Source organism: Pollachius pollachius (assembly GCF_949987615.1).
Source record: "Pollachius pollachius genome assembly, chromosome: 3".
In the NCBI taxonomy this organism is placed as follows: Eukaryota; Metazoa; Chordata; class Actinopteri; order Gadiformes; family Gadidae; genus Pollachius; species Pollachius pollachius.
Window position 1 is genome coordinate 3,056,094 of NC_136936.1, and position 26,759 is coordinate 3,082,852.

The 26,759-nt window shown below is 48.5% G+C and overlaps 1 protein-coding gene across 2 annotated transcripts in view; it reads left to right on the forward strand.

Annotated features, from left to right (window-relative positions):
• Positions 1–26,759, forward strand: part of rpa1 (replication protein A1) — a 36,403-nt gene that overhangs the window by 4,259 nt on the left and 5,385 nt on the right. For both annotated transcript variants that reach the window (XM_079733341.1, XM_079733342.1), the window contains exons 7-16: positions 464–581; positions 1,319–1,421; positions 1,818–1,886; positions 2,093–2,285; positions 5,004–5,140; positions 7,085–7,233; positions 18,011–18,143; positions 23,511–23,687; positions 24,993–25,100; positions 25,606–25,692. In XM_079733341.1, coding sequence (XP_079589467.1) covers positions 464–581; positions 1,319–1,421; positions 1,818–1,886; positions 2,093–2,285; positions 5,004–5,140; positions 7,085–7,233; positions 18,011–18,143; positions 23,511–23,687; positions 24,993–25,100; positions 25,606–25,692 — 1,274 coding nt within the window. The remainder of the gene's footprint in view (positions 1–463; positions 582–1,318; positions 1,422–1,817; positions 1,887–2,092; positions 2,286–5,003; positions 5,141–7,084; positions 7,234–18,010; positions 18,144–23,510; positions 23,688–24,992; positions 25,101–25,605; positions 25,693–26,759) is intronic.

A 26,759-nucleotide genomic window follows, 5' to 3' on the forward strand; every position in this document is an offset into this window, starting at 1 on the left:
AATCCCGCAGTGAGGCGGTGGCGGCGGCTCTCTGCAGTGGAGGAAGCGTCTCCAAGTGCGTTTCACATTTCACACCCTGCCCCTGAATCTGTGACTGTGATTCATCCTCCGCTTCCTCCTGCTGGAACATCATCCCCACCCCTTCCTTCTTCCCGCCTCACACTGCGTTCACACCGGCGTCCGCAAGCGTCCCCGCGTCACGTGTGGCGGTCGCCTGACGCAGGTCTCTGTGGTATCGTGGCCGAGACGTTTACGCCGATCAGAGAACAGAGCCGCCATCTAAAGGAATTGGATCTTTTGTTATTCGGCCTCTGATGAATAATGCATGCGTCTCTCACTTCACTTCACTCTATTACTTGCTGTTCTTGGATCATTGATTTCCCACGTCCTCTCTCTCTCTCTCTCTCTCTCTCTCTCTCTCTCTCTCTCTCTCTCTCTCTCTCTCTGTCTCCCCCCCCTCCAGCGGCAAACAAAGGTCCAAGCAGAGAGTTTGGGAAGAAGACCCCCTCTGCCCTGCCTAGCACCCCAGGGGGCTCCTCCAAAGTCGTGCCCATCGCCAGCCTCAACCCCTACCAGTCCAAGTGAGTGTCTGGGCCCCCCTCCAACCACTAAGGGGCCGCTGGCTCTCTGCGTATCCCTGCCATCGCGCCCTCCTGTGGGGTTCTGAACTGGAACGCAGTGCAGCACTGCAGCGACAGAACCGGCAACGCGTTCATATTAAAATGTATAAAAGTTTAAAGGGATTTTTTATGTTTTTTTTTATTTTCAGGTTTCGGCTCCTAGCTAGTGCGTTTTCAGAAAAAACTCAAACTCTCGAACGCCTAAAGAATATAGAAAATAATACTTTATCTTTACCAATGTCGATGTTCAAAGGAGGCTTCCATCCGGTGATTTCTTTGTGCCAAATGCTCTGATTCAATGAATACAGCAGGTTTTATTTCGAGTTATTATAAAAGAACGATCGAGAGACTAATTGCCATTTTAAAGCAGTGGGGGGGAAAAAAAAAGTCATAATCTTGGAACTATTTAATTCACGACGCTAACCACCCTTTAAAATCCAATTAATCTCAACGTGCTTTACATGAACAGCCTGTACCTTAATGCGTCTTCAGAAGAGACGCAAAACAGCCCAATTTACCCCGCGTTTATCCATGCACTCTGTGTGCCTTGGCTACGCGGAGATACTTCAAATGTGGGAAACTAGAAAAATACATAATGCGGCGTGACCGTCGGCATGAAAGGGACTCCCACGCCGCCCTGAACCCTTGAGCGTGAGTCAGACCATTCACCCCGGTGCCTCTCTCTTCCCCTCTGCTAGGTGGACCATACGGGCTCGCGTGACCAACCGCAGCAACATCCGCACATGGAGCAACTCCCGCGGCGACGGCAAGCTCTTCTCCATGGAGATCGTGGACGAGAGTGTGGGTGTCATTACCGTCCTCCCGCCGTCCTCGTTCCTGTTGTTATGTTAATCGTGGTCCCCGTGCTCCCAGTGCAGCCCGGAGTGGGACCAGTGGGTCTCCGGGGTGTAAATGGAATGTATTTATACAGCGCTTTTCTCACCGCTCGAAGCTCTTTGCAACATTGCCTAACATTCTACCATTCATTCACTCATTCATTCGACCATTCATTCACCCATTCATTCATCCATGCATGCACACGTTCTCACACATGGGTGTCTCGCTCAGGGACACGTCGACACTCCTACGCTAGCAGGAGCCGGGGATCAAACTAGCAACCTTCCGGTTACCAGCCAGCCCGCTCTGCCTCCTGTGTGTGACGGTGGCTAACGTACGGTTTGATGTTTTGGGTTGCAGGGAGAAATCCGCATCACGGCCTTCAACCAGGAGGTGGACAAGTTCTACAGTCTGATCGAGGTCGGAAAGGTGAGAAAACTGAGGCTAGGTCTGACGACACACACGCTTACTTCCCGAGCCGTCGCACGGGAAACGGGCTTCGGGCGGCGATGCTAACTCAGCCACAGCTGCGGCGGTCTCTAGTGTCTAGGAGACGGCGATATCTTGCCAACGTACCAGAGCATCGACACTGTTGTCCTATGGTCTCCCGTCAGCGTCTATTGTTGTTGCTCCAGGTGTACTACATGTCCAAGGGCACCCTGAAGATCGCCAACAAGCAGTACTCGTCGACGAAGAACGACTACGAGATGACACTGAACGGCGAGTCGTCCATCATCCCCTGCGACGACGCCAGCGACCTCCCCGTGGCCCTCTGCAGCTTTGTGGCCATCAACGACCTGGCGTCGCACGAGAAGGACGCGGTGCTGGGTGAGGACGCTGTCTGTCTGTCTGTCTGCCTGCCTGCCTGCCTGCCTGCCTGCCTGCCTGTCTGTCTGTCTGTCTGTCTGTCTGTCTGTCATAATCACGATTATTTTGGTCAGTATTGAATTCACGATTATTCTTACGATTATGTTTGAGTTTCAAAACACGATGCGCATTTTTCAGCATTTCTCTCCCCGAAAAACACGTGGTAACTGAGAAATTTGAAATTCCTGAATAGAAAATAACGTAAAAAAAAAAGGGATCCAGCTGTTCTATTTCGATATAACATATATACTTAAAAAAAATACAAAAATCGATTTATATTAGGTTGGAGATCGCTTTACCCAAGAATCTAAATCACAATCAACATTAGGTTGATTGCAGCAGGCACCGTGGGAGGGGGGTTAATCGGGCCACTGGGGAGAGGGGGGGACCCACCTGGGTTTGGTGAGATCAAATGAGGTCGTTTATTGCGTCGTGAGTGGAAATGAGGGCACAGGAGAAACAAACACTGGGTTGTACTATGAAACAAAAGCCTTCTAAGTCTTTATGTAATGTAAGGCCACTATATGACCCCTGGGCTTAAGATCTATATAATATTTACTATATTTATATACAATGTTTTATTTAGGTGTATGAGTGTGAGAGATGGCTCAAGGTGAACTCTGGCCACTCAGAGCGTACAGAGGTGGAGTGATTCAATCTGAAGCACATTTCCCTCTGGACATTAAACCTAGTAAACCCCCCCCCCCCCCCCCCCCCCCCCCTTACATCTGGCCTTCAGTGGGAAAGGTTACAATCCGCCGCCATTCCAGGACAAATTACTCTGTGGTAGTCGTCGTTAGCGGTATTTATCGGCTCCGTCCGGTGATGGAGACGGGACATCAGGGAAATGCAAATGTTCTTACCCTTTTCCCACACGCTAATATCCGGGCAATGTTGACTCCTCAGTCCCTAGCTCAACATCGATAGCTTGAGTTATACGGCATCAGTGTATTCAGATGCAACAACAGACTTAATACAATAGAAACCTAACAATTGGTTGTAGAATATATTTTAACATTAATGTAGTCAACCGGTGACAAATTTTTCAACTTCATTTAATTCCTTTTTGCAAAGCAACATAATACCTTTGAAGAACCATACAAAGTATCTTTTTCTTTATTTAACTAAATGTTCTAATGTGTTTTACATCAAAATATAAAACCTGCTGATTGCATGCATTTGAAGGCATCTGTATATGTCTTAATAAAGTGGAGGTGATATTTAAATAAACTGCTTGTCATTTTGGTTTCATTTTAGCTCATTAAAACATTGCCGTTCCTCGTTTTAAGAAAATCAAGCATTATTAAGAAACGTCCAAAGCTATCGAGCAAACCACTGATCACACAGGGATCCGGGATAACCGCGTCTGCTAAATGCCATAAATGTAATGGATCCATCCCACTGCTAGTCCCATCAGCTCAAAGTCAACTTTATTGTCAATTTCAAAATATGCGCCAGACATACAGAGGAATCAAAATTGTGTTTATCTCCGACACATCGTGCAATAATAACAAAAGGATAAGATAAGTAATATTTACAATAAATTAATTCTAAATAGTGCAAATGGTAAGGCAAAACAAAGCGGTTTATCGATAAAATAAAGTAAATAAATTGAAATGTACAAAATGAGGAACATTATTTACAATATGTGCTTACTGGGAACACTTGGTAAACAGTCCGATAACTTATAGTCCGATAGACTGAGCCGCTCTTTAGCAAAGAGAGCGCTGAGCTGTTCCCGGCTCAGTCGAGTGGCGTCGCGGCGTTATGAATGTATGCATCTGCAAGTCGCGGACCACTGACCTCGGCCCCGCCTCCAAATGAAAAACCAGCCGCTGATTTCCCCAGAGCCAATTTGTGGTGGAAAAACACCGGAGTTTCCTCTGAGTGACCTAGGGTTCCCTGCCCTCTCCGATCAATATGTATGATATGCATATTCGCCCCGGTGTCTGGTGTGGAATTTTCCCTTTCTCTCTATTTTTATTGTTTATTATTTTTGGAGCCAAGGACGAGAGTTGTCGTCCCTCTCCGGACGGCTTTCCTCGGATGTACGTGACTCGGCCGGGAGACTTCCGTCCGATCTGTGCCCGGGTTCCTTACAGTCAGTCAGTCAGTCAGTCAGTCAGTCAGTCAGTCAGTCAGAATCAAGATTATTTTGGTCAATATTGAATTCACGATTATTCGAACGATTATGTTTGAGTTTCAAAACACGATGCGCATTTATTCAGCGTTTGTCTCCCCAAAAATCACGTGGTAACTGAGAAAATTTAAAATTCCCCTAAAAAAAATACACAAATTGTCCGAATAGAAAAATACGTAAAAAAAATGGATCCAGCTCTTCTATTTCGATATAACATATGCTTAAAAAAAATACAAAAATCGATTTATATTAGGTTGGAGATCGTTTTACCCAAGAATCTAAATCACAATCAACATTAGGTTGATTGCAGCAGGCACCGTGGGAGGGGGGTTAATCGGGCCACTGGGGAGAGGGGGGGACCCACCTGGGTTTGGTGAGATCCAACGAGGTCGTCCTTTATTGCGTTGTGAGTGGAAATGAGGGCACAGGAGAAACACACTGGGTGGTACTACGCCGGGAGACTTCCGTCTGATCTCTGCCCGGGTTCCTTACCGTCTGTCCCACCCCCCCCCCCCCCCCCCCCCCCACCCCCGGTGCAGATGTGATCGGGGTGTGTAAGAGCGTGGACGAGCTGACCCGCCTCACAACCAAGGCCAGCCGGGAGGTCTCCAAGAGGACCTTCAACCTGATGGACCAGTCCGGCTGCACCGTGTCCGTCACCCTGTGGGGGGAGGAGGTGAGTGGGGGGGGGGGGGGGGGGGGGGGGGGGGCAAGGGAGACGGGCGGGGGTGTGTGGGTGGGGGTCAACACGCCGGAGCTCCGCCAAACTGGGGTCAGAGCGATGGGATGAGTTTGTTGTCATTGACGTTGGAATCGAGGTGGTCCTCAACGCATAATCATCCAAAGTCCGCATATTCATGCGGGGGGCCGCATTTTTTTCAAATATGCCGCACTTTCACCGCATAAGTTGCTGATTGCCGCGCAAAATATGCGGGGCTTGCATGATTTGATAATCCCCGCATTTTCGTCACCTATATCTTAGCAGAAAGTTTAAAAATGTTGCGTTTACTTCACACAAGAGCAGCCATTTCCCCCTGTTGCCATGGGAACGTTATGAAGTGACGTAATTACGCGACGTGAACGTCATCGAAGAGCTGCAAGTTCCCGCAATTTCATCGCATAAAATTGCATAAATATGCCGCATATTTCATCACATTTTTTAAGAAAACGTGCCGCATAATCAAGGATTTTTGGCCGCAACAATCACAAAAAAACGTTGCATTTTTCTGGAGGGACTGGTTAGTAACAGAGTGGCGCAAGAACGCCGGTCGAGACGTCGATGTCCATTTTAACTCTGATTCACTATCGTCAGAACATCGTTACACTTAACAGGTGCCGTAGAGCGTCGTAAGGCATCGGAGTAACGATGCACACTGTAGACTAGGACTGGGTATTGCCAGGTACCTCACTATTCAATTAGATTCTTTAGGTCTTCATTCGATTCGATTTCGATTCGATATTGATCCAATTGCTTCGATATCGATTCAATAATACGTGCAGATGACAAAAATATCTAAATATTATTTAGAGTTAACCATTTCATAATGAATTAACCATTTCATTGTGCTTTAACTAGCAAAAAGGGAATACACCATTGTATAGTATTGTTCCTGAGCTAAACTTGCAGCATAAAAGTAATAATCATAACATGGACATTTGCCCATCCCTAATGTGGACTATCCATTGAATACATAACAGTAGCATAAAGGGAACAGCTTTTGATGACGCGTTGCGGAAGGATTCCAAACTAATTCCCGTTTCCAATGAATACTAATGCCCATCCAAACACTGAGTATTTATTCAGAACTCTTTTCTATGGTTGCGTGATGGGAACCATCACAATAACTCATACCTGCCAGGTCTATCTGTCAACCAACTTGGTCTTTATTTCAAAATAACCTGTTTGTGGACCGGGCTTGTGTGTGTCACTGTGAGTAGTTATTGGTGGATTTGGATGTGTGTGTGTTTAATGGAAACTCGGGGGCCTCTCCGATAGCGGAAGCTGTAGCTCAGACCAGGGAATAAATACCCTGTCACGCAGTGATGAACGGACTCTGGGTTGCAGTCTCAGTTGATTTTCAGCTCATGGCCCCCGCGTTTCTCCTCTCCGATTTCCTCCCCCTTGACGAGAGGCAGACTGTTAGCCTCTTTGTTTGCTCGGCAGATCCCCCGTTCCGCAGGGAACGTGCCGAGGTACACGAGGATGTATAGTTTAGAAAGAACAATCATAATACCAAACTGCATTATGTCCCCCCTCGCCTCCTCTCCTCTCTCAGGACTCTGGTCAGGTCTATGTATTTGCTCTCTCATTTCTTTAGTTGGTTATAGTGGGACTGTGTGTGTCTGTCCTTCCTTTTTGGTTTGGTTTCCTTCCCTCTAGGTGCTTCTCCATGTTGTTGTTGTTGTTGTTGTTGTTGATGCTAACTCGATGTTAAAAATAAAGGGATGGAAACTGAAATGAAAAACGATTGCAGTAAAATGTGTTTTTACGTTGTTGAATTGTACTTGGCGCAAACAGAACAAACGCACTACGCCACGTAGGAAGCTGAGGAAAAACCGGAATCGAGTTTGGTGAAGCGTTGTCGACCCTCTGCTCCTCCACCCGTGTTTGTGTGCGCAGGCGGAGAACTTTGACGGCTCGGCGCAGCCCATCGTGGCCATCAAGGGGGCCAAGCTGTCGGACTTTGGCGGGCGCTCCCTGTCGGCGTCCTTCAGCAGCACAGTCATGATCAACCCGGACCTCCCAGAGGCCTTCAAGCTGCGGGGCTGGTGAGTTGGGGGGGTGGCTCGGTAACCTGAAGGTTGCCAGTTCGATGCATGAATGTCAGGCAACAGTGTAAAGCGCTTTGAGTTGCCGCGGGTTAGAAAAGCGCTGTATGAATGCAGTCCTTTCACCGTTTGACCAAAGCCAAAACAGGCGTGTATCCGTCAGTGCATGCGTCCATACGTGTGTGCGTTGGTGGGAAGCGTTAGCCGCTGTTTAACGAGCGCTGTGTTATGTCATGACGGTTCCCAGGAGGTGGAAACGGACTGTAAAGCTGCGTACTTTGCTCTTGTTGTTAGGATGTGTGAGGTTTAAGTGCCCCATAGTCTGGTGGGTTTGGGCTGCTGCTGTCGTACCTCCATGAGAATTGGATTCCCCTGTAACCGATTGAATGTGTTTCCTTGTTTTTTTTTTGTCTTGCATGTAACGAGACGAGAATTATAAAAGTCCTCTTATGAGTTAATTAGATTTCTCGCAATTGTGTTCGGTTTTTATTTAGACTTTGACTTTATTTTGTGGACGAGCACGTATAACCGGTCCTGTGTGGGCTTATCACAAGAGGTGCTGTTGTATAGTGAAATGTATTTCAGCCTCTTTCAAAGGCACCGGAGCCAAATGTGGTTTTAAGATGGTCTGAGCTATCACAATTGAACAGCCATACGCTCCTATTCCTCTGACTCTCTATTGGCTTCGGCTTCTCAAAGGAATAGAGAAACAGTTTGGACTTGTGCTTTCATCTTTTCTCTGCACTCTCTGGCCATTCCTACAATTCATCATTACCTAAACCCTCCCATCCTAGCTGCTTGCCCAGACCAGAAATAAGCCAGTGTGTTTTGCACCTCCGACTGCGACACAAAAGGAAAAAGCATAAATCCTTTTCGTTCGTTCTTTCTTCTGACATTGTCTGGGGCCTGGACGCAGGATTTCACCGTGTGACACATGGGTGGAAGATAAAAAGGCTGTCAGTCAGCCAAAAGGGCCACTGAGGGGAGATGGCTGCGTGACAGAGCTCTGTCTCGACCTTGCCTTCAGCTCCAGGGCACATTGATTGACCTACTCCGGCCTATTGATCCTGCCCTCACCTCAAACCTTCCCCATTCTAACACGAAGGTAGCCATCTGTTAGTGGCCTGTGTTCACTTAGCGGACTAGTTCCTCCCCAAGGGGATGAATGAATGAATTCATCCCAAGGGTTTAAACTGGCAGTCACTGACGGTGGAGTTGAAGGCGGTCCTTTTGCCCCGCTACGTGCGGCACTGGGCGGCTGCTAGTTCGATCCCCGGCTCCTCCTAGCGGAGTGTCGAGGTGTCCCTGAGCAAGACGCCTCACCCTGACTGTTCCTGACGAGCTGGCTGTCTTCCTGTGTGGCTAACCCCACTGTCGGTGTGTGAACGTGTGCATGAATGTGTGAATGTTAGGCAATGTTGTAAAGCGCTTTCAGTGGCCACTGGTTAGAAAAGCGCAATATAAAAAGTCATTTTACATAGTCACCTGTGTGTGTGTGTGTGTGTGTGTGTGTGTGTGTGTGTGTGTGTGTGTGTGTGTGTGTGTGTGTGTGTGTGTGTGTGTGTGTGTGTGTGTGTGTACCGACGCATGGGTTGTGATGAGGGTGAAGGAAAAGGGCGTGGCTAGTTTGAATCTTCACTCATTCAGCCATTAGCTCCCTGGCACTACTTTACTCCGTACCGCCTTGTGTGTGTGAATCGGCAGCCACGTGCTGTGGAAGAGTAAGCAGTTGTGTGGAAGAGTAAGCAGTCGTTGGTTTTTCTCTTCTCTGTGGATGAGAGGATTTTATTTCCATAATGGTAGCGGCTAAATGGGCGGGCACTGCGGGAGACGGTGGGGAGCGAGCAAACAGAGTACAGTTCTGTTTACCACTCGGCTGCCTCTTCCTGATCGTGTTGATCCAGTGATTGGCTCATTCGGAAGCTCCTGGGTGCCCTGCGAAGGCCGCGCCTTAAGCCCCAGTTCTGCCGCTTTGCGCGTAAGCCTTTCCCAGAGTGGCGTGTTCGTATAAAATCGGCTGGCTGTTTTGTCCGATTAAAATAAACAGACGAGTTTCCGAGACTTATGTCTGTGGGGTCTGATTGCTGGCGCATCACGGGACCGTTTCAGAATTCCTCCGACGGTTGACGATATTGGTCATTGACTCAAAACGTAGAATGTTTAAATCATACACTAATAACTTCATGGCTCTTCCTATCAATCTGCTTCAATTCATCCATTTTAGTGTGTGTGTGTGTGTGTGTGTGTGTGTGTGTGTGTGTGTGTGTGTGTGTGTGTGTGTGTGTGTGTCTGTGTCTGTGTCTGTGTCTGTGTGTGTGTGGAGACCCTCTTCAGTCCCTTCTCACTTGGCCGACCCCAGATAACGATTCCTGACGCTGTGTTTGTTTATCCAGTCCTTCCTGGAGACAGGCCGGTCCTAGCAGGACTTTCTGAGGCCTTTTAGTGCCTTATAGACCTCCTCTAATTGAGCCCAGAAGTCACCGCTGACAGGAGACCTGACTTGAGCTAGGAGAGGGAGAGAGTGTGAGGGAGGGATGGAGAGAGTGGGAGAGAGGGATGGTACCTTTCAATTCGACTCTTTAGGTCTTCATTCGATTCAATTTCGATTCGATATTGATCCAATTGCTTCGATATCGATTCAATAATACGTGCAGATGACAAAAATACCCAAATATTATTTAGAATTAACCATTTCAAAATGAATCAACCATTTCATTGTGCTTTAACTAGCAAAAAGGGACTACACCATTGTATAGTATTGTTCCTGAGCTAAACCTGCGGCATCAAAGTAATAATCATAACATGGACAAATGTAAAAGGGCACGTACATTTAGGCATACTCGCTTCTAGATTACAATGACTGAGTATGCTTCTTTTTTTCTTTTTCTTTTTTTTTAATGGAGATAATTGATTTTCAAAAAAGTTCTGAATCGACATTGAATCGAGAATAAATAAATTGCAGTACATTGACGAAACGATATTTTTACCCAGCGCTACTATTTTCATTCAATCCAATGCATGTGGAGATTTACGGGGTGCAATAACAACCTGACTAAACACAACACTTAGTTTAAAAAATAGTTTTGTTTTGTAAAGGTGATGGATGTGATTTTTAAACATAAATAAATGTATAAAAAAATATACTTGTTTATGTCTCAAAGTAAAACATTATTTAAACCGACGACTTGGCAACCAATTAAACACTTTGTGGCCCTTGCCTTTCTTGATTTTGCTCAACTCTGTGTGACCAGTTTTGTCACACACATGTGGCACTTCTCGTTTATTTTCTCTGGGCAGGCAGAGAAAAAGGCTCACCGCAATCACCTGTGTCCTGGTTCTGTCCCGGGGATTCAGTTTTAATTTGATTATGTTGTGGTGCCGAGCTCTTGAGTTCTCTACAACTATTTAATATGTCCCTGATGGCTTGCTTTGCGCCGCACCGGAGAAATCAGTCAGCCTACCCCATCCTGTATTCTGGGGACTGCTGACTACTGCGCCGTTTAATGTCACAGTAATTAGCATTAGGCAGAAGACGACTGTTTTATTGCACAGCAATGCAGAACTGTGCAGAAGTTTGTTCGTTTTTTTTGAGGGGGTGGTGGATGGGGCTGCAGAGTATCTGTGCTTGCGCTGCCCAATTATCTTCCTACCATGTTGAGCGTTGCTTGCTCACAGATTGCATGCATTTGTGCTTTCCAAGCATAACTGTTGTGTTTGCTCCAAATAACTCTTAACATACTTTTGTGTATAACTCAATTGGGGTTTTCCCTAAGCTCAAATCCAATGTTCCGCATTTTCCCCCCATTTACAAGGATAAAAGATTCAACCAATGTTGACAATCAGCACTGCCGGTCTCAAACAGGCTTCGTACTACTGTACTTCTCCTTCGTTATACCTCTTTCACTCTTCTTGTGCAATACTGCAGTTGCCCATGAGGGGGCAACAACACGTTTGGTTATGCCTCTGGTCCTTCTCTCCAGGACGCCAGTCAAACCCTCCCCCCTCCCCTCCGAAGGGGGGGCCTTCTCGTTCCAGCTCCCTCCCTCGCCGTTAGTCACTCGGTCACTTGTGGCCAGTCTTGCCACGTTTGTCCAGGCCTCCAGATGGCAGAATGCGTGTGTGTGTAACCGGAAGGTTGCTAGTTCGAGTGTCGAGGTGTCCCTGAGCAAGACACCTCACCCTTACTGCTCCTGACGAGCAGGCTGTCGCCTTGCATCGTTGACACCGCCGTTGGTGTGTGTATGAACAGGTGAACGTTAGCCAATATTATAAAACGCTTTGAAGTGGACACTGGTTAGAAAGCACTATATAAATGCAGACAAATTGATCATTTAACACACGGTCGCAGATTCTGCTGTATGTGTGCTGTAGCTAGGAGGTGGCAGGATTAAAGGTAAAGTGGGTGTGAATCCACGGTGAAAGGTCCTGTGTTCTAACCCCGACATCTGCAGTCCTTGCTGGAGGCATCCTCGGGCCGGGATACAGACCCCTACCTGCTCCGTAGAGCTCGTATCTGTATCTGAAAGGTTCAGATGGTCTCTTAGGATGTCCGCCTCTGCTGAATACTTCTGAATGGTAATGGGAGGTGGGCAGCTGAAGTTCATCCATTTTGTGAAACATTTGCCCGATCACACCTCCTCTGAATCGGTAATTGTATTATTCATTATTCGTCATCTTTGGAGAGCCAGGGTGTGTTATCCTCTGATGGATGGTGCTGCTGAGAACTCGGTCTCTTGAGTCATTCCCCCGCATGATTTGGTGGGAAAGACTTATGGTTGAAATGCCTCTCAACCCAAGGGGAGAGTCTTAATACATTTAAAATATATATTGTTAAACACCAGTAAGTTACAGTTCCTTGAGAATGAACAAGAGGTGATGGAATGTTGTTATTTTTATGAACAACCGCGTCGCTTATGTTGACATTTTAAAAGAGATATTACTTTGAACTGTGGTTTGCCAACACATGATTCGGTCTATCAAGTGAAATCCCAGCCTTTGTCGAGTCACCCATCGTGTTGTTTTGAAGGCCGAGACGTAGAACGCCGCTTCAGGCAGGATGCACATACCCCTGCTATTTCGCTGAAGAATTTAACGCTGCTGGCTGCAAACGTGTATTTATTTTTATTTTTTCACGGAGCGTATACATTAATAACCAGGCGTGCTTACTTATTCAGTGTTTGGCTCTGGCCCGCGCTGACCCAGTTACATATGTCAATCAAGCCCATCTGGAGACTTCTCATCCCGGTTAGTTGGTCATTATCCCGGCACATAGTTTAGTATTTGTGCACCTCGGTCATTAGTCCGCTACAGTCAACGGCTAAATTGTCAGAAATTATCCTTTTTTGTTTCTCTGCCCTTCTTCTCTACACTGAGCTGCGGTTTTTCCACCTTTGAAAAAAAGTGTGAGGTGTTTGAAAATGTTCTCCAAAGTGAATAAATCTAAATAAAACACATATCTTGCGGAGCAACAAATAGTAAAACGTGGCCTGTGCGTACGTGACGATGTTTGAACAGCGCTTAGACACAAAAAACTTGGCGGTAATCGTGTGGATGTGGCCTGAGAGATTTAGGTTTATTTTAGACGTATAATTGGCAGTGGATACAGCCTTGTGGAAATGGAGGTTGTTTAACCGTCAAGGCAAGAAAAAAGAGGAAAAGGAAACGAGTACTGGGAGAGTTCTGGGAGAGTACCAGTCTGTGATCTCCCAGTCTGTGACCAGTCTGGGAGAGTACCTTCTCTGGTGCACTGTAGGGGTGAAACAAGCAAAGCAACCGATCATGGCTTGAGTGCTGGCCCTTCAGCTCAACTGCTCGGACATTGCGTTGACACCGCCAGTTAGGGGGTTTGATTTCCACCGGAGCCACCCATGCAAAGAATGTATGCACTCAAGATACTTTAAGAGCCTTTGGATGAAGCTCTCTTGCAGTACTAAAAGAGGTGGAGGCGGGGTTGGTGGGGGGGGCACAGAGCCTTGGCCGGAGCCGGGGACAGAGTTACGCTGTAGTATTTTAATAAGTGTTTCCGCAGCGGCCAGTCTACACGGTGCCGATGCGAGACACTTATTTACTGTTTGCTAGTGCTAGCCGAGGTTGAGTTCAGCGCTAACAGCCAATTAGGCGCTTCCAGAGCCCGGCTTCCAGCAACACCATTGGTCGATTGGAGCTCGTTCCATCAAACCTTATATGAGAAATCTAACGTCCTATTTATGGGACAATGGCCTAAACCTTTGGACCCCAATGTCCTGTGATTGACGCGACTCTTAATGTGACAAATGACTAAAATGAAGGACAAAAGCTTGTTAGTGTTGGGGTCGCCGCAGAGATCATCTTTCCACTGAGCCGTGAGTCGGAAGGCTTTACGTTCTAACATTACACCATTCGTTGCGCTCCCTAAATTTTGCTCGCACTGTACATTCGGAATAACATAAAGACAACAAGCATTTAAACTGAACTGCAGATACCAATTATTGTACTGTAATGTGTGTTTGTGTGTGTGTGTGTGTGTGTGTGTGTGTGTTAGGGCTGCTCGATTATGGAAAGAAAACATAATCACGTTTATTTTGGACAATATTGAAATCACGATTATTTAAATGCTTATCTTTGAGTTTGAAAACATGCATTTATTTAGCATGTCTCTCCCAAAAAACGTTGTAACTCAGAACTTTGAAATTTCGCCTTTAAAAAATACACAAATTGTTCAAAAAGAAAATGTTCGAATCTAAATTAATGTAAATATACGTATCCCGCTGTTCTGCACTTTCTATAGAACATTTAATGCGTTTGACGCTAAAATAAAAATCGCGATCAAAATTCGATTAATCGCTCTAGTGTCCTGTGTGTGTGTGTGTGTTTGTGTGTGTGTTTGTGTTAGGCATTCATCCATTTTATTGTCCTTGCTTATGATTGGTCTGTATAATGCTTGCAGCAGCTCAGTGCTGAACTGTGCGGCACGCGGTTTCGGTCCCTGTCGCCGCCTTCGCCGCCACCGTCACACACGGTTTTCCCTGTTTCCCTCCGCCTCGGCGTCCGCCACGTCGCCTGTCACACGGCGACTCCCGCTCTGTCCTTGGTTGCTGACACATGTCCGTGACATGTGACATGTCTGTAGCGTGCCCCCCCCCTTGAAGCCGGGGTCAGTGTCACTGCTCCTACAGTCGGTTAGTCTTCACTCCAAGGGCCGCTGCGCCGCCATCTTGTTCCTCGGCTCCCGCCCGGCGCCGATCCCTTCTGCCTTTGTCCGCCTTGATCAAGACCACCCCCCCCCCCCCCCTTTTCACCGCTTGAATTAGCCAATCATGTTGTCTCGTGTTATGAATAGGCCGCGTATGCCAAGGGAGTCTGGGACTTTTGCGTGGGAGTCTTGGCTTGAGAAAGCAATCGCTTTTATGTAAAGAGTAGCGGGTCGTTTGTTTCCATCGCGCGTTTCTGTCTGGTTCTAAGTGTATTGTTTGCGAGGGTTCGCCCACGGACTACTGCGGTGGGGTCTGTTTAAGTTCAGCAGCGCTCTTCTGGTCGAGCCACCTTTTTTTTAAAAACGCCGAACCGATAAAAGACCCAATTTTCCTTTCAGGGTTTAGCTCCCCCCCCCTCCCCCCGATCTCTCGGACCGCGAGCGAGCACAATTAAAAACTGAGCGGTGCCGGCCAAAGAATGGGTGTCACCGGAAATAATTGCTGACATTAGTCAGCAGGAGTGGTGGAGAGTGACGGCCTGCGTGCAGCCCTGGGGCCGCCGACTGCAGCGCTAATGGGGAGATTTTCAATTAGTCATGCCTCCCGTCCATTGCAGGGTCTTGCGCCACCTGTATTTATCTTTTGTATTTACCTCTCGAGCGGCCCGCTACCGCAGAACCCCCACGACTCCAGGCTCAATGGATCACCGGGGCAATTTATAGATGGCGTTTACTCCCGCCCCCATCCCCCCCCCCTCTCTCTTTTTCCATTTCCTTTCCCCTGGTTCCTCCCTGCCCTCGCCCCCTCCCTGCCCTCGCCCCCTCCCTCCCACGTTTCTCATCCTTGTCTTGGGCGTCGCACCGCGAGCGCTGGGGAGGAAATGGGTTTCTGGTTCCACGGAGACGGCCGTGGCCCCGCCCCGGCTCAGGTCCTCTTTGTTGTATTTGAGTTTTCCGAGACTCCCGGTGCTCCCGTGTCTCAGGAGGGGGAGCACAGGGCGGCCAAGCTCCCTCCCGCCTGCCTAGGCGGACACAGAAGGCCACGCCGCCTCTGAACATAGCTCTTGTATTTCTGTCCTTTCGGCCTTTCTTTGAAGCCAAATTCAAATGGGACGGCTTTCAACCCGTCGGCGGCCGTGTTCACCGCCGACGGATCGGCGGTCTCGTTCTCGGGTCAGCGTTTATGTGATCAAACGGCAGAGATACGAAAGACACATCTATACAGTGATACCCACCCAGTACAAAGCCACATCTATACAGTGATACCCAGTACAAAGCCACATCTATAAAGTGATACCCAGTACAAAGACACATCTATACAGTGATACCCAGTACAAAGACACATCTATACAGTGATACCCAGTACAGAGATACATCTATACAGTGATACCCAGTACAGAGATACATCTATACAGTGATACCCAGTACAGAGATACATCTATACAGTGATACCCAGTACAGAGACACATCTATACAGTGATACCCACCCAGTACAAAGATACATCTATACAGTGATACCAGTACAGAGATACATCTATACAGTGATACCCAGTACAGAGATACATCTATACAGTGATACCCAGTACAAAGACACATCTATACAGTGATACCCACCCAGTACAAAGATACATCTATACAGTGATACCAGTACAGAGATACATCTATACAGTGATACCCAGTACAGAGATACATCTATACAGTGATACCCAGTACAAAGACACATCTATACAGTGATACCCAGTACAAAGACACATCTATACAGTGATACCCAGTACAAAGCCACATCTATAAAGTGATACCCAGTACAAAGACACATCTATACAGTGATACCCAGTACAAAGATACATCTATACAGTGATACCAGTACAGAGATACATCTATACAGTGATACCCAGTACAGAGATACATCTATACAGTGATACCCAGTACAAAGACACATCTATACAGTGATACCCAGTACAAAGATACATCTATACAGTGATACCCACCCAGTACAAGGATACATCTATACAGTGATACCCAGTACAAAGACACATCTATACAGTGATACCCACCCAGTACAAAGATACATCTATACAGTGATACCCACCCAGTACAAAGACACATCTATACAGTGATACCCAGTACAGAGATACATCTATACAGTGATACCCAGTACAGAGATACATCTATACAGTGAAACCCAGTACAAAGACAAATCTATACAGTGATACCGACCCAGTACAAAGATACATCTATACAGTGATACCAGTACAAAGCCACATCTATACAGTGATACCCAGTACAAAGACACATCTATACAGTGATACCCAGTACAAAGACACATCTATACAGTGATACCCAGTACAAAGCCACATCTATACAGTGATACCCAGTACAAAGACACATCTATACAGTGATACCCAGTACAAAGACACATCTATACAGTGATACCCAGTACAAAGCCACATCTATAAAGTGATACCCAGTACAAAGACACATCTATACAGTGATACCCAGTACAAAGATACATCTATACAGTGATACCAGTACAGAGATACATCTATACAGTGATACCCAGTACAGAGATACATCTATACAGTGATACCCAGTACAAAGACACATCTATACAGTGATACCCAGTACAAAGATACATCTATACAGTGATACCCACTTAGTACAAGGATACATCTATACAGTGATACCCAGTACAAAGACACATCTATACAGTGATACCCACCCAGTACAAAGATACATCTATACAGTGATACCCACCCAGTACAAAGACACATCTATACAGTGATACCCAGTACAGAGATACATCTATACAGTGATACCCAGTACAGAGATACATCTATACAGTGATACCCAGTACAGAGATACATCTATACAGTGATACCCAGTACAAAGACACATCTATACAGTGATACCCACCCAGTACAAAGATACATCTATACAGTGATACCAGTACAGAGATACATCTATACAGTGATACCCAGTACAGAGATACATCTATACAGTGATACCCAGTACAAAGACACATCTATACAGTGATACCCACCCAGTACAAAGATACATCTATACAGTGATACCCACCCAGTACAAAGATACATCTATACAGTGATACCAGTACAGAGATACATCTATACAGTGATACCCAGTACAGAGATACATCTATACAGTGATACCAGTACAGAGATACATCTATACAGTGATACCCAGTACAGAGATACATCTATACAGTGATACCAGTACAGAGATACATCTATACAGTGATACCAGTACAGAGATACATCTATACAGTGATACCCAGTACAGAGATACATCTATACAGTGATACCAGTACAGAGATACATCTATACAGTGATACCCAGTATAGATGGGGCTCAAGAAGGGAGGATAACGGTTGGGGTTTGACCCCGAGTTGAGGTGTGTGTGTGTGTGTGTGTGTCACGTGTTTTGTAAACAGACAGCGCCATAGATCTACACATAACAAACAGACGTCCAGTAATGGCCCCATGTGTGTGATGGATCCCCTCACCGTGATTCATGTCCCCTGTGCCGCGTGCGTCCATCACGTTTGTCAACGCGTGTGTGTGTGTGTGTCTCTGTGTGTGTACATCACAGGTACGACAAGGAGGGTCACGCCGTGGAGGGCCAGTCCCTGACGGAGGCGCGGGGTGCAGGTGGGGGTGGGGGCACCACCAACTGGAAGACCCTGAGCGACGTGAAGACGGAGCACCTGGGGCATGGAGACAAGGTGAGCCCCCCCCCCCCCCGAAACACTCTCACCCCCCCGACAGAGAGAGCATCTCTTCCCCCCCCCCCCCGACACTCTCACCCCCCTGACAGAGGGAGCATCTCTCCCCCCCCTGACACACAGAGAGCACCTCTCCCCCCGGATCATCTCTCCCCTCCTGACACACAGAGAAGCATCCCCCTGACCCGCGCGGCATCTCTCTCTCACCCCCCCTCCAACCCTGACACGCAAGGCATCAGTGTCTGGTCGGCGTGCCGACCGCAAAGACGTTGTCATTCGCGGCACGTCCCCCTGTGTGTTCGGCGCTGGGCTCAAGGTGAGGCCAACGAGGCAACGGCCGCACGGATCCTCTGTGATTTGTCGGGATCCTCTGACGATCCTGGAAGGAAGGAAGGAAAACGAAGAAAACAAGAAAGAAAACAAACGCTGTTTGTTTTCTTTCTCTCTCTGAATTCGATTTTTGGAGAAAGTTCTCCGGTGCCCGCCGCTTCCAAAGGTTGCCACGGTGATGGATCGGGCTTCATCATCCAATTGAGCGCGATCATCGGGTGCTCGTTTTTAAGTGACTGTGGGTCTTCCACGCCGTGTCGCTCCTTGAGGGGGGGGGGAAGCCCTGCGTGGAAAGCGTTTGTGAACGTCCGCCCGGTCGTTAATCACCTCGTCCCGGGTGTCCTCTCGACGACCGGGTTATGTAGATCCAGACTGAGTCGCTCAGCACTGCATATTGGGATAACCACCCTAGCCCAGGGCGCTTGGTAATGAAACGATGGTCTCTGCGTTAAGTGAAGTGTTTTAATTCAGCTCGTTATGTAAGGACTCCGGGTCGCTGGCCGTGTCTCTGTGTGTGTAAACAGTGAGATCGGATGAGAACGCTGAACCTGTGTGAATAATTAGTTAGATTTGTCTCTATATGTGTGCTGTTCAATTTATTTGGGGCGGGATTTCTTTTTTTTTTTTTTTCCTTCACAACTTTTTGGTCAGAAAACCATTTTAGGCTTTAGCTGAGGGCAATAATGGGAAACTTTGGGGGGATTTGAGCCAAGGGGACACCAAAGATGACACCTCCACTTTCTGGAAAACAAAAAGCACAACGGTACACAGCGTCTTAACAAGGACACCGGCGCTCCCAAGCCTCTTGCCCTTCCTGAGTGCCTCGCTTTGATGTGAGAAACTTTGTGGAGTCACAGGGGTTATTGGATTACGTGTGTGTGTGTGTGTGTGTCTTTGCCTTTGCTGTGTGTTTGTGTGCACTGTCCGTGCAGATTGCTCTGCTCCCGGCTGTGAGTGTGGAAGTGGAGCCTTTGTACCAATGCTATAAGCTTTACACACACACACACACACACACACACACACACACACACACACACACACACACACACACACACACACACACGCACACACACAGGCACACACACAGGCACACACACAGGCACACACACACACACACACACACACGGACACAGCCACGTACACAGACACACACGTACGGACACACGTGGACACAGCCACGGACACAGACACACACGTACGGACACACGTGGATACACAAATACACACACGGTCACCCACACTCTAATCTCGCTTCCCCATCACCAGTCACCAGAACTGGGCTGTGTCTCTGTATATCGTAACCACGATGTGATACGAGATACAGCGGCTCCTCGGATCAAAACGTCTGGGTAATCACATTGACGTTATCTCCTCGCTCTCGTCTTAATGGTCTCCCCTCCGTCAGGCGGTCCAATTCTCTGAAGTTATTACCGTGGTACGGTTTGAATTAAGGAGGAGGCCGGTGGCTGTTTGGGCTCCGCGTTACCAGCGCACATTGTTTCTCCCGTGTTTCTTCATGGCGGGGGAGTTCTCGACGCAGAAGACCGTGATAAACTAACTGCCGCAAAGTTAGAGGCGTCCACATCGCTTTGGGAGGCAAATTATGACGAGGGTACAGACGGTCTGGGTTTCCATTGAGTCTATGCGAATGCAATACACACGGCGGTCTTCACGGCAGTGGCTCAGGAGGCAGAGCGGGTTGGCTGGTAACCGGAAGGTTGCTAGTTCGATCCCCGGCTCGTCCTCGCTGAGCGTCGAGGTGTCCCTGAGCAAGACGCCTCACCCTAACTGCTCCCGACGAGCTGGCTGTCGCCTTCCATGGTTGACGCGGCCGTCGGTGTGTGAATGTTTGCATGCATGAGGGAATGTCTGCCAATAATAGTAAAGCACTTTGAGTGGCCGCAGGTTAGAAAAGTGCTGTATAAATGCAGTCTATTAACCATTTCAAATGATCTCTCTGGTTTTGCTCTCCCTGAGGAGCGTACGTCTCGTCAGTGTCCTCTTCATCTCGTCGCTCTTCCAGGCCAACCGCGGTCATCGGTGTCTCCGTCTCGTCCGTTGAACATCGGCCCCTCTTCCCATTGGCTCAACCCGCGCTCAAGGCCGAGAACAAGAGCGAGCGGAGAGCGAGCGGGACCCCGCGACGCTGCATGTTCGTCCTCCCCAGCGGGGACCGTGTCATGGGGGGGGGGTGACAGGCCGCAGAAACCTGTCTCGGCCGTCCTGAACCTCACCTCCCTGGCCCCAGACCCCCGATGAGTCAGGGAGGGGGGGTGACACAGGGTCAGGTTTTCACTGCACTCCCTTGACCAACGTCTGCCACAATTAATTCCCCCCCATCCCTGTCACAACCTCTTTGTGTCACAATCTGCGATATTCCCAACGTGGGAGCGTGCCCTCTGACACGCGCTGTCCGGTCTCCGGCGTGCCGGGCGGACATGTTGTACACGGGAGGTGACAGAGGATGGCAGGACAGCGTTCTCGGACCCTCCCTGGGCACGGTTTCCGCGGTGCCTCACCGATGGTACGTCCAACTCTAGACTGACGATTTTTCTATTTATTTTTTGTAATTGACGCTTTTCTGGCGAAAGTGTCGCGGGCGGTTTTCCGTTAAACCTAACCTGCTTAGAGGGCGGGGTGGTTCAATCCTTCTCTTTTTGCCACTGTCGTCAACCGCTTCTTCTGAACGGCTTTTTTATTTATCCGAAGTGACGCACGGTATCAGATGTCCTGCGCGCGGTGCTAATTGGGGTCGAGGAACTGTCGCCATCTGACACGAGGGTCGGCCGTTGGCTAGAGGAGGTAGGGGGCGGCGGTGGATCAATTCTAGTTTTCCTTCTGTTTATTTCCTTCAGAGAACAGGCGGTCGGGCCCTGGGCCCCGGCCTGGATATTGAGCGGCGGCCAGGACTGTAAGTGAACAGGACTCCCGTGGGGGCCGCGGGTCCCTTTCCTGTTAAATCCTTTATTTTTTATTTTTTTTCCCCCAAGTCTGCTCCTTTTTGTCTACGGCTGAATCACAACAGCCAGCACGCGAAAATATGCCTTTTTAAGCCTAGTCGTGCAAGGAGGGCATTAGGAATCAGCAATTCTCCCCCGGATTAGACGCTATTACAGATGCCTTCTTAGCCCCGGGCGGTTCTGTGGTGTTAACATAATTAGACTTACACGGCAGAATGATTGGTAGTTCTGCTGTTGGCGCCCCTTCACCGAGGAGGCCACTTGTCACCATGCTCACTGACCCTGAGGAAATGCACCTTTAGCCAGGCTGTGAACCTCCATCACACATCCCCCCCCCCCCCCCCCCTCCAGACCCCCAACCCAATCATCCTGAGGGCCAGCGGGGCGACGAGGGGAGGGGGAGGGAGGGAGAGCGTCCATAACAACCCGGCTGTTTGGGTGCGAGTGCCATCTATTAAAGTGTGCTCGTCGGGGCGTGAGCACTCCCGTCGGAGATGCCGGTGGGAGGACAACCTCTGTTGACAACCCGGCGTCTCCTCACCGCCCCGCTGCCCACGCCCGCCGCCTCTTAGGCTACGCGGAGGCTCAGAAAGACTTCTGTCCGGGTGTTTGCGATGCTTCTCTTTGGGCGGAACACTAGGTCCACTATGTCGACAGGAACGAGGTCAACGAAATTTGTATGATGGCTGCTGGGTTCATCGACGCCTGACGCCATTTCTACTGAAATTTAACTTTATTTAAATTTAGTTATTTTGCATCTTTGCATCTTTAGGCAAAGGCAGTAGCTTAAGCCGTTTAAAGGTTAAGGAAGAGAATCATGAGTTTGTGTCTTGATTTGTCGAGCGTTTTAACACCTGTCGATGTCACCCGTTACGAGGAACGGCCCTTTGTTCCTTCCCATTGGCTGATGCCATCGTAATTTGTTCCTTCCCATTGGCCGATGACATCATAATTTGTTCCTTCCCATTGGCTGATGCCATCATAATTTGTTCCTTCCCATTGGCTGATCCCATCGTACTTTGTTCCTTCCCATTGGCTGATGCCATCGTTCTTTGTTCCTTCCCATTGGCTGATGCCATCGTACTTTGTTCCTTCCCATTGGCTGATGCCATCATACTTTGTTCCTTCCCATTGGCTGATGCCATCGTACTTTGTTCCTTCCCTTTGGCTGATGCCGTCGTACTTTGTTCCTTCCCATTGGCTGATACCATCGTTCTTTGTTCCTTCCCATTGGCTGATGCCGTCGTTCTTTGTTCCTTCCCATTGGCTGATACCATCGTTCTTTGTTCCTTCCCATTGGCTGATGCCATCGTTCTTTGTTCCTTCCCATTGGCTGATGCCATCGTTCTTTGTTCCTTCCCATTGGCTGATGCCATCGTTATCACACATCTCTGTCCCGGTCTCCCACCCCCCCCAAACTCCACGCCAGTCGGGCCAGATGATACCAAGTCTCTGCCCTTGCGACACAGCAGGGGGGCGGGTGAATCTCGTGGCTTGAGCCCCCCTGTACTACATGACAATCAGCCAGCTCCAGCCCCCCCCTCCTTTCCCGACTGACTCAGCAGACTCATCAGGGGGGGGTCTGTTGCCTGGCGGGTAGGAGCCTTTAAAGGCCGCGCCTGCATTTCATCCATCCCCCCCGGCCCGCTTGCAAATCCCTTTCTCACAACTCCTTTTTTTCGGTGGCCTCTTTATAAATCTTTCACTCTTCGGTGAAGGTGAAGGAATCTGGTTCGGAGAGCCTGCTTACACACGTGCAGCCTCCACAATTCCCATCATTTACATGTGCTTATGCTGCTCATAAATGCGTGTGGGAGCCACGTCGCAGCTTTCCATTCGTGTCGGAGCGGCGCATGCAGATTTTCGTCAAATTATGCCGTTCGTTATTTTGAACATCCCAGCGTTTGCCCTCTGATGTCTTTATGTTAATACAATGTTATTTTTAATCTGTTGACGATGGCATGGCTCCTAAAGAACGTCTCGCCGCACGCAGCCCTCACGTGGACGGAAAGTTGGAATATTCATGTGTGTGTGTGTGTGTGTGTGTGTGTGTGTGTGTGTGTGTGTGTGTGTGTAGGCGGACTACTTCAGCAGCATCGCCACCATAGTGTACCTGCGTAAGGAGAACTGCCTGTACCAGGCCTGCCCCAGCCCGGACTGCAACAAGAAAGTGGTTGACCAGCAGAACGGCATGTACCGTTGTGAGAAGTGTGACAAGGAGTTCCCCAACTTCAAGTACCGGCTCATCCTGTCGGTGAGTGACGAACAACGGAACACACGCCAGCATACACACACACAGACGCCGACTTGACACAAAGAAATGACATAAAAGACACGCAGAAACACACACACACACACACACACACACACACACACACACACACACACACACACACACACACACACACACACACACACACACACACACACTGACTGAAACACACCCGAGATACATCGACACACACACACACACACACACTGAGACACACACAAACACACACACACCTGAGAGACCTGACACACACACACACACACACACACACACACACACACACACACACACACCTGAGACACAGACACCTGAGACACACACACACACACACACACACACACACACCTGAGAGACACACACACCTGAGACACACACACACACACACACACCTGAGAGACACACACACACACCTAAGAGACACACACACACACCTGAGACACACACACACATGCACAGACACACTCGAAACACACTGACTGAAACACACACCATGAGGTACATCAAACGACCCACTTACACTCACACAAGTCACACCGAACGACCCACACACACGCACACAGAAGGGACAGTGACTGAGGTTCAAGGGCAGCCATTTGGTGTGCCAGGTCCAGACCTCGTTGGCTAGGCGTCTTCTTGAGAGTAGAGAAAATACAGGTGACTCACGTCTCCCAACTACTGTACCATGTCACTGTCCTCGCTTCTCTCAGTTGTATTCTTCTATACCTGTCGCTCTGGCTATAAAAATACAAGCCTTTCTGCAGTCTCATTCCAGTCTAATTGTTGAATGAGATTCATGTTTATTTGTTTTTATGTTAAATTGAGGTGGTTATTGTCTGCATAAGGACTTTCCGTGCTTTCTGGTCGTCCCACATAATTTGCAGGGATGCACTCAAATATAGGCCTATTCTTTGTTTGTACGGAGCCAAAATACATGAAATATCGCCTTTTTAAATTTAAAAACGCCTTCAGTCAGCGAAAGCGCCCAGCCCTTTTGGAATAAGCATATTTCTTTGTTGTTTTGTACCATTCAGCCGTCAGCATATTGCCACCGAACACAAGCGGAAACATAAGCTGTGAATCTCTCTTCCCCCGTATGCATCACCATACCTCAAGGTGTACATCCGGCCTCATCACGAATGCATTCACCGCGAATAACCACCCATATGGACCGGCTTCACATCTCCTCACGCGTGGTTGAAATAACCAAACGGTACCCGTGGCAGGAGGGAGTTTACGATGCCGCCTTCGTTCTCACCGACTCCTCGTTTTCCCCCCAATCTCCGGCAGGCCAACATCGCGGACTACGGGGACAACCAATGGGTGACGTGCTTCCAGGAGAGTGCCGAGGCCATCCTGGGCCAGAACGCGGCTTACCTGGGGCAGCTCAAGGACTCGGTGAGCCTCCCACGCGGTCTAGCCGGGCGGAGCCCCTGTGCTGTGTGAATCCCCCGTCCCCCCCTGATCTGAAACACAATCGCTCCGTCACGAAGCACAACAAACAAACATTTCACCGTGTATAAACGATGTCTACATGTTGTTGTAAAGGATTCACACCTTCACACTTCGACTGCTCGTGCTAAATGTGTGTGTGTGTGTGTGTGTGTGTGTGTGTGTGTGTGTGTGTGTGTGTGTGTGTGTGTGTGTGTGTGTGTGTGTGTGTGTGAGTGTGTGTGTGTGTGTGTGTGTGTGTGTGTGTGTGTGTGTGTGTGTGTGTGTGTGTGTGTGTGTGTGTGTGTGTGTGTGTGTGTGTGTGTGTTGGTGGATGGAGAGGAACTCATGAAATAATCAAAGCCGGTTTTTCTTCAGCGCTGTGTGTCCCGTTAGTGCTCATTAAAAGCTAGAATGTACGATGCAGAAAGGTTGAATCGAAGTGTTCCCGCCCTGGTTGTTTCCCCTGCAGAACGAGGCGGCGTTCGAGGAGATCTTCCAGCAGGCCAACTTCCACACGTTCGTGTTCCGCAGCCGAGTCAAGCTGGAGACGTACAACGTAAGTTCAGATCAACACAAGGAGCTGTTCAGTGGGGGTGCAGGATGGAGGAACGGTTAGGGGGTCTCACAGCCCATAGGTCCACACACACACTTTGTCTACATTCATCTGGGATCTGTAAGCGATCCCGGTACTAGATCCCACCTTTAGGTGTCCCTGAGCAAGAGGCTCAGTCCGCTACCTGCTCATTTATGAAGTACATCGCTTTGGATACAAGCTAAATGCTACGTACCTGCAATCCTTTTTTAAAGGGGCATGCTTTAAACATTGTCTTTGATGAAAGGTGAAGGGTCTTTTTTTTGAGACATGAATACGTGGAACACATACAGGCCTTTGTGTTGTCATGCACAGTCAATGGTTTTTAATGCTTTGTTGACAAACAATTCGCTCAAAAACGCTATTCCAACGGTGACGATCGTTCCCCTTTCCATGAAAGCCGCTTACCCCCCCCCACCCCCTTGTTTCGCCCCACTTCCCCCCACTGCCCCTTCCCCGGCCCCTCGTTTGTTTTCCTCTGTGAATGCTGGCTATTGTTCACGGGGAGGAGGAGGAGGAGGAGGAGGAGGTGGTGTTATGGACACGCCGATGATGTGGTACACACAGGCCTCGGTAGACCTGGGGGAAACCGCCGTCGTTAATCAGAGCTGTCAGTCGGCGCGGATAAAGTGGCGCAGTGTTTCGTTTAGTCTCCGTTTCGTTTTGTGACACGACCTCCACGTCTGGCGCAGTCCTCCGGTGTTTGATGTTTTTGCTGAAGCGTTCGCAGCACTGCGCTGTCAAGTCATTGAGAGGTGTTATTGTAAGAAGGTTTCTGAAGGGCATGCTCTGTACACATGTGATGAGTCTGCTGCTTTTCTTTTGGTCTGTGGGGGAGGGTGAAACTTATTATACTTTGAGATTATTTTATCTGATCAAATGCAGCGACTTCAGGAGTCGGTGTAGGGTAGGGGTATGGAAATACCTGTGAAATGTAAAAAATGATCGGTGAATCGATAAGGGTTTAGTTTCTTGGAGGAAGTACAAAGTCGATCCGATTGTACCACCATTTGGTAAAAATCGCAAACGCA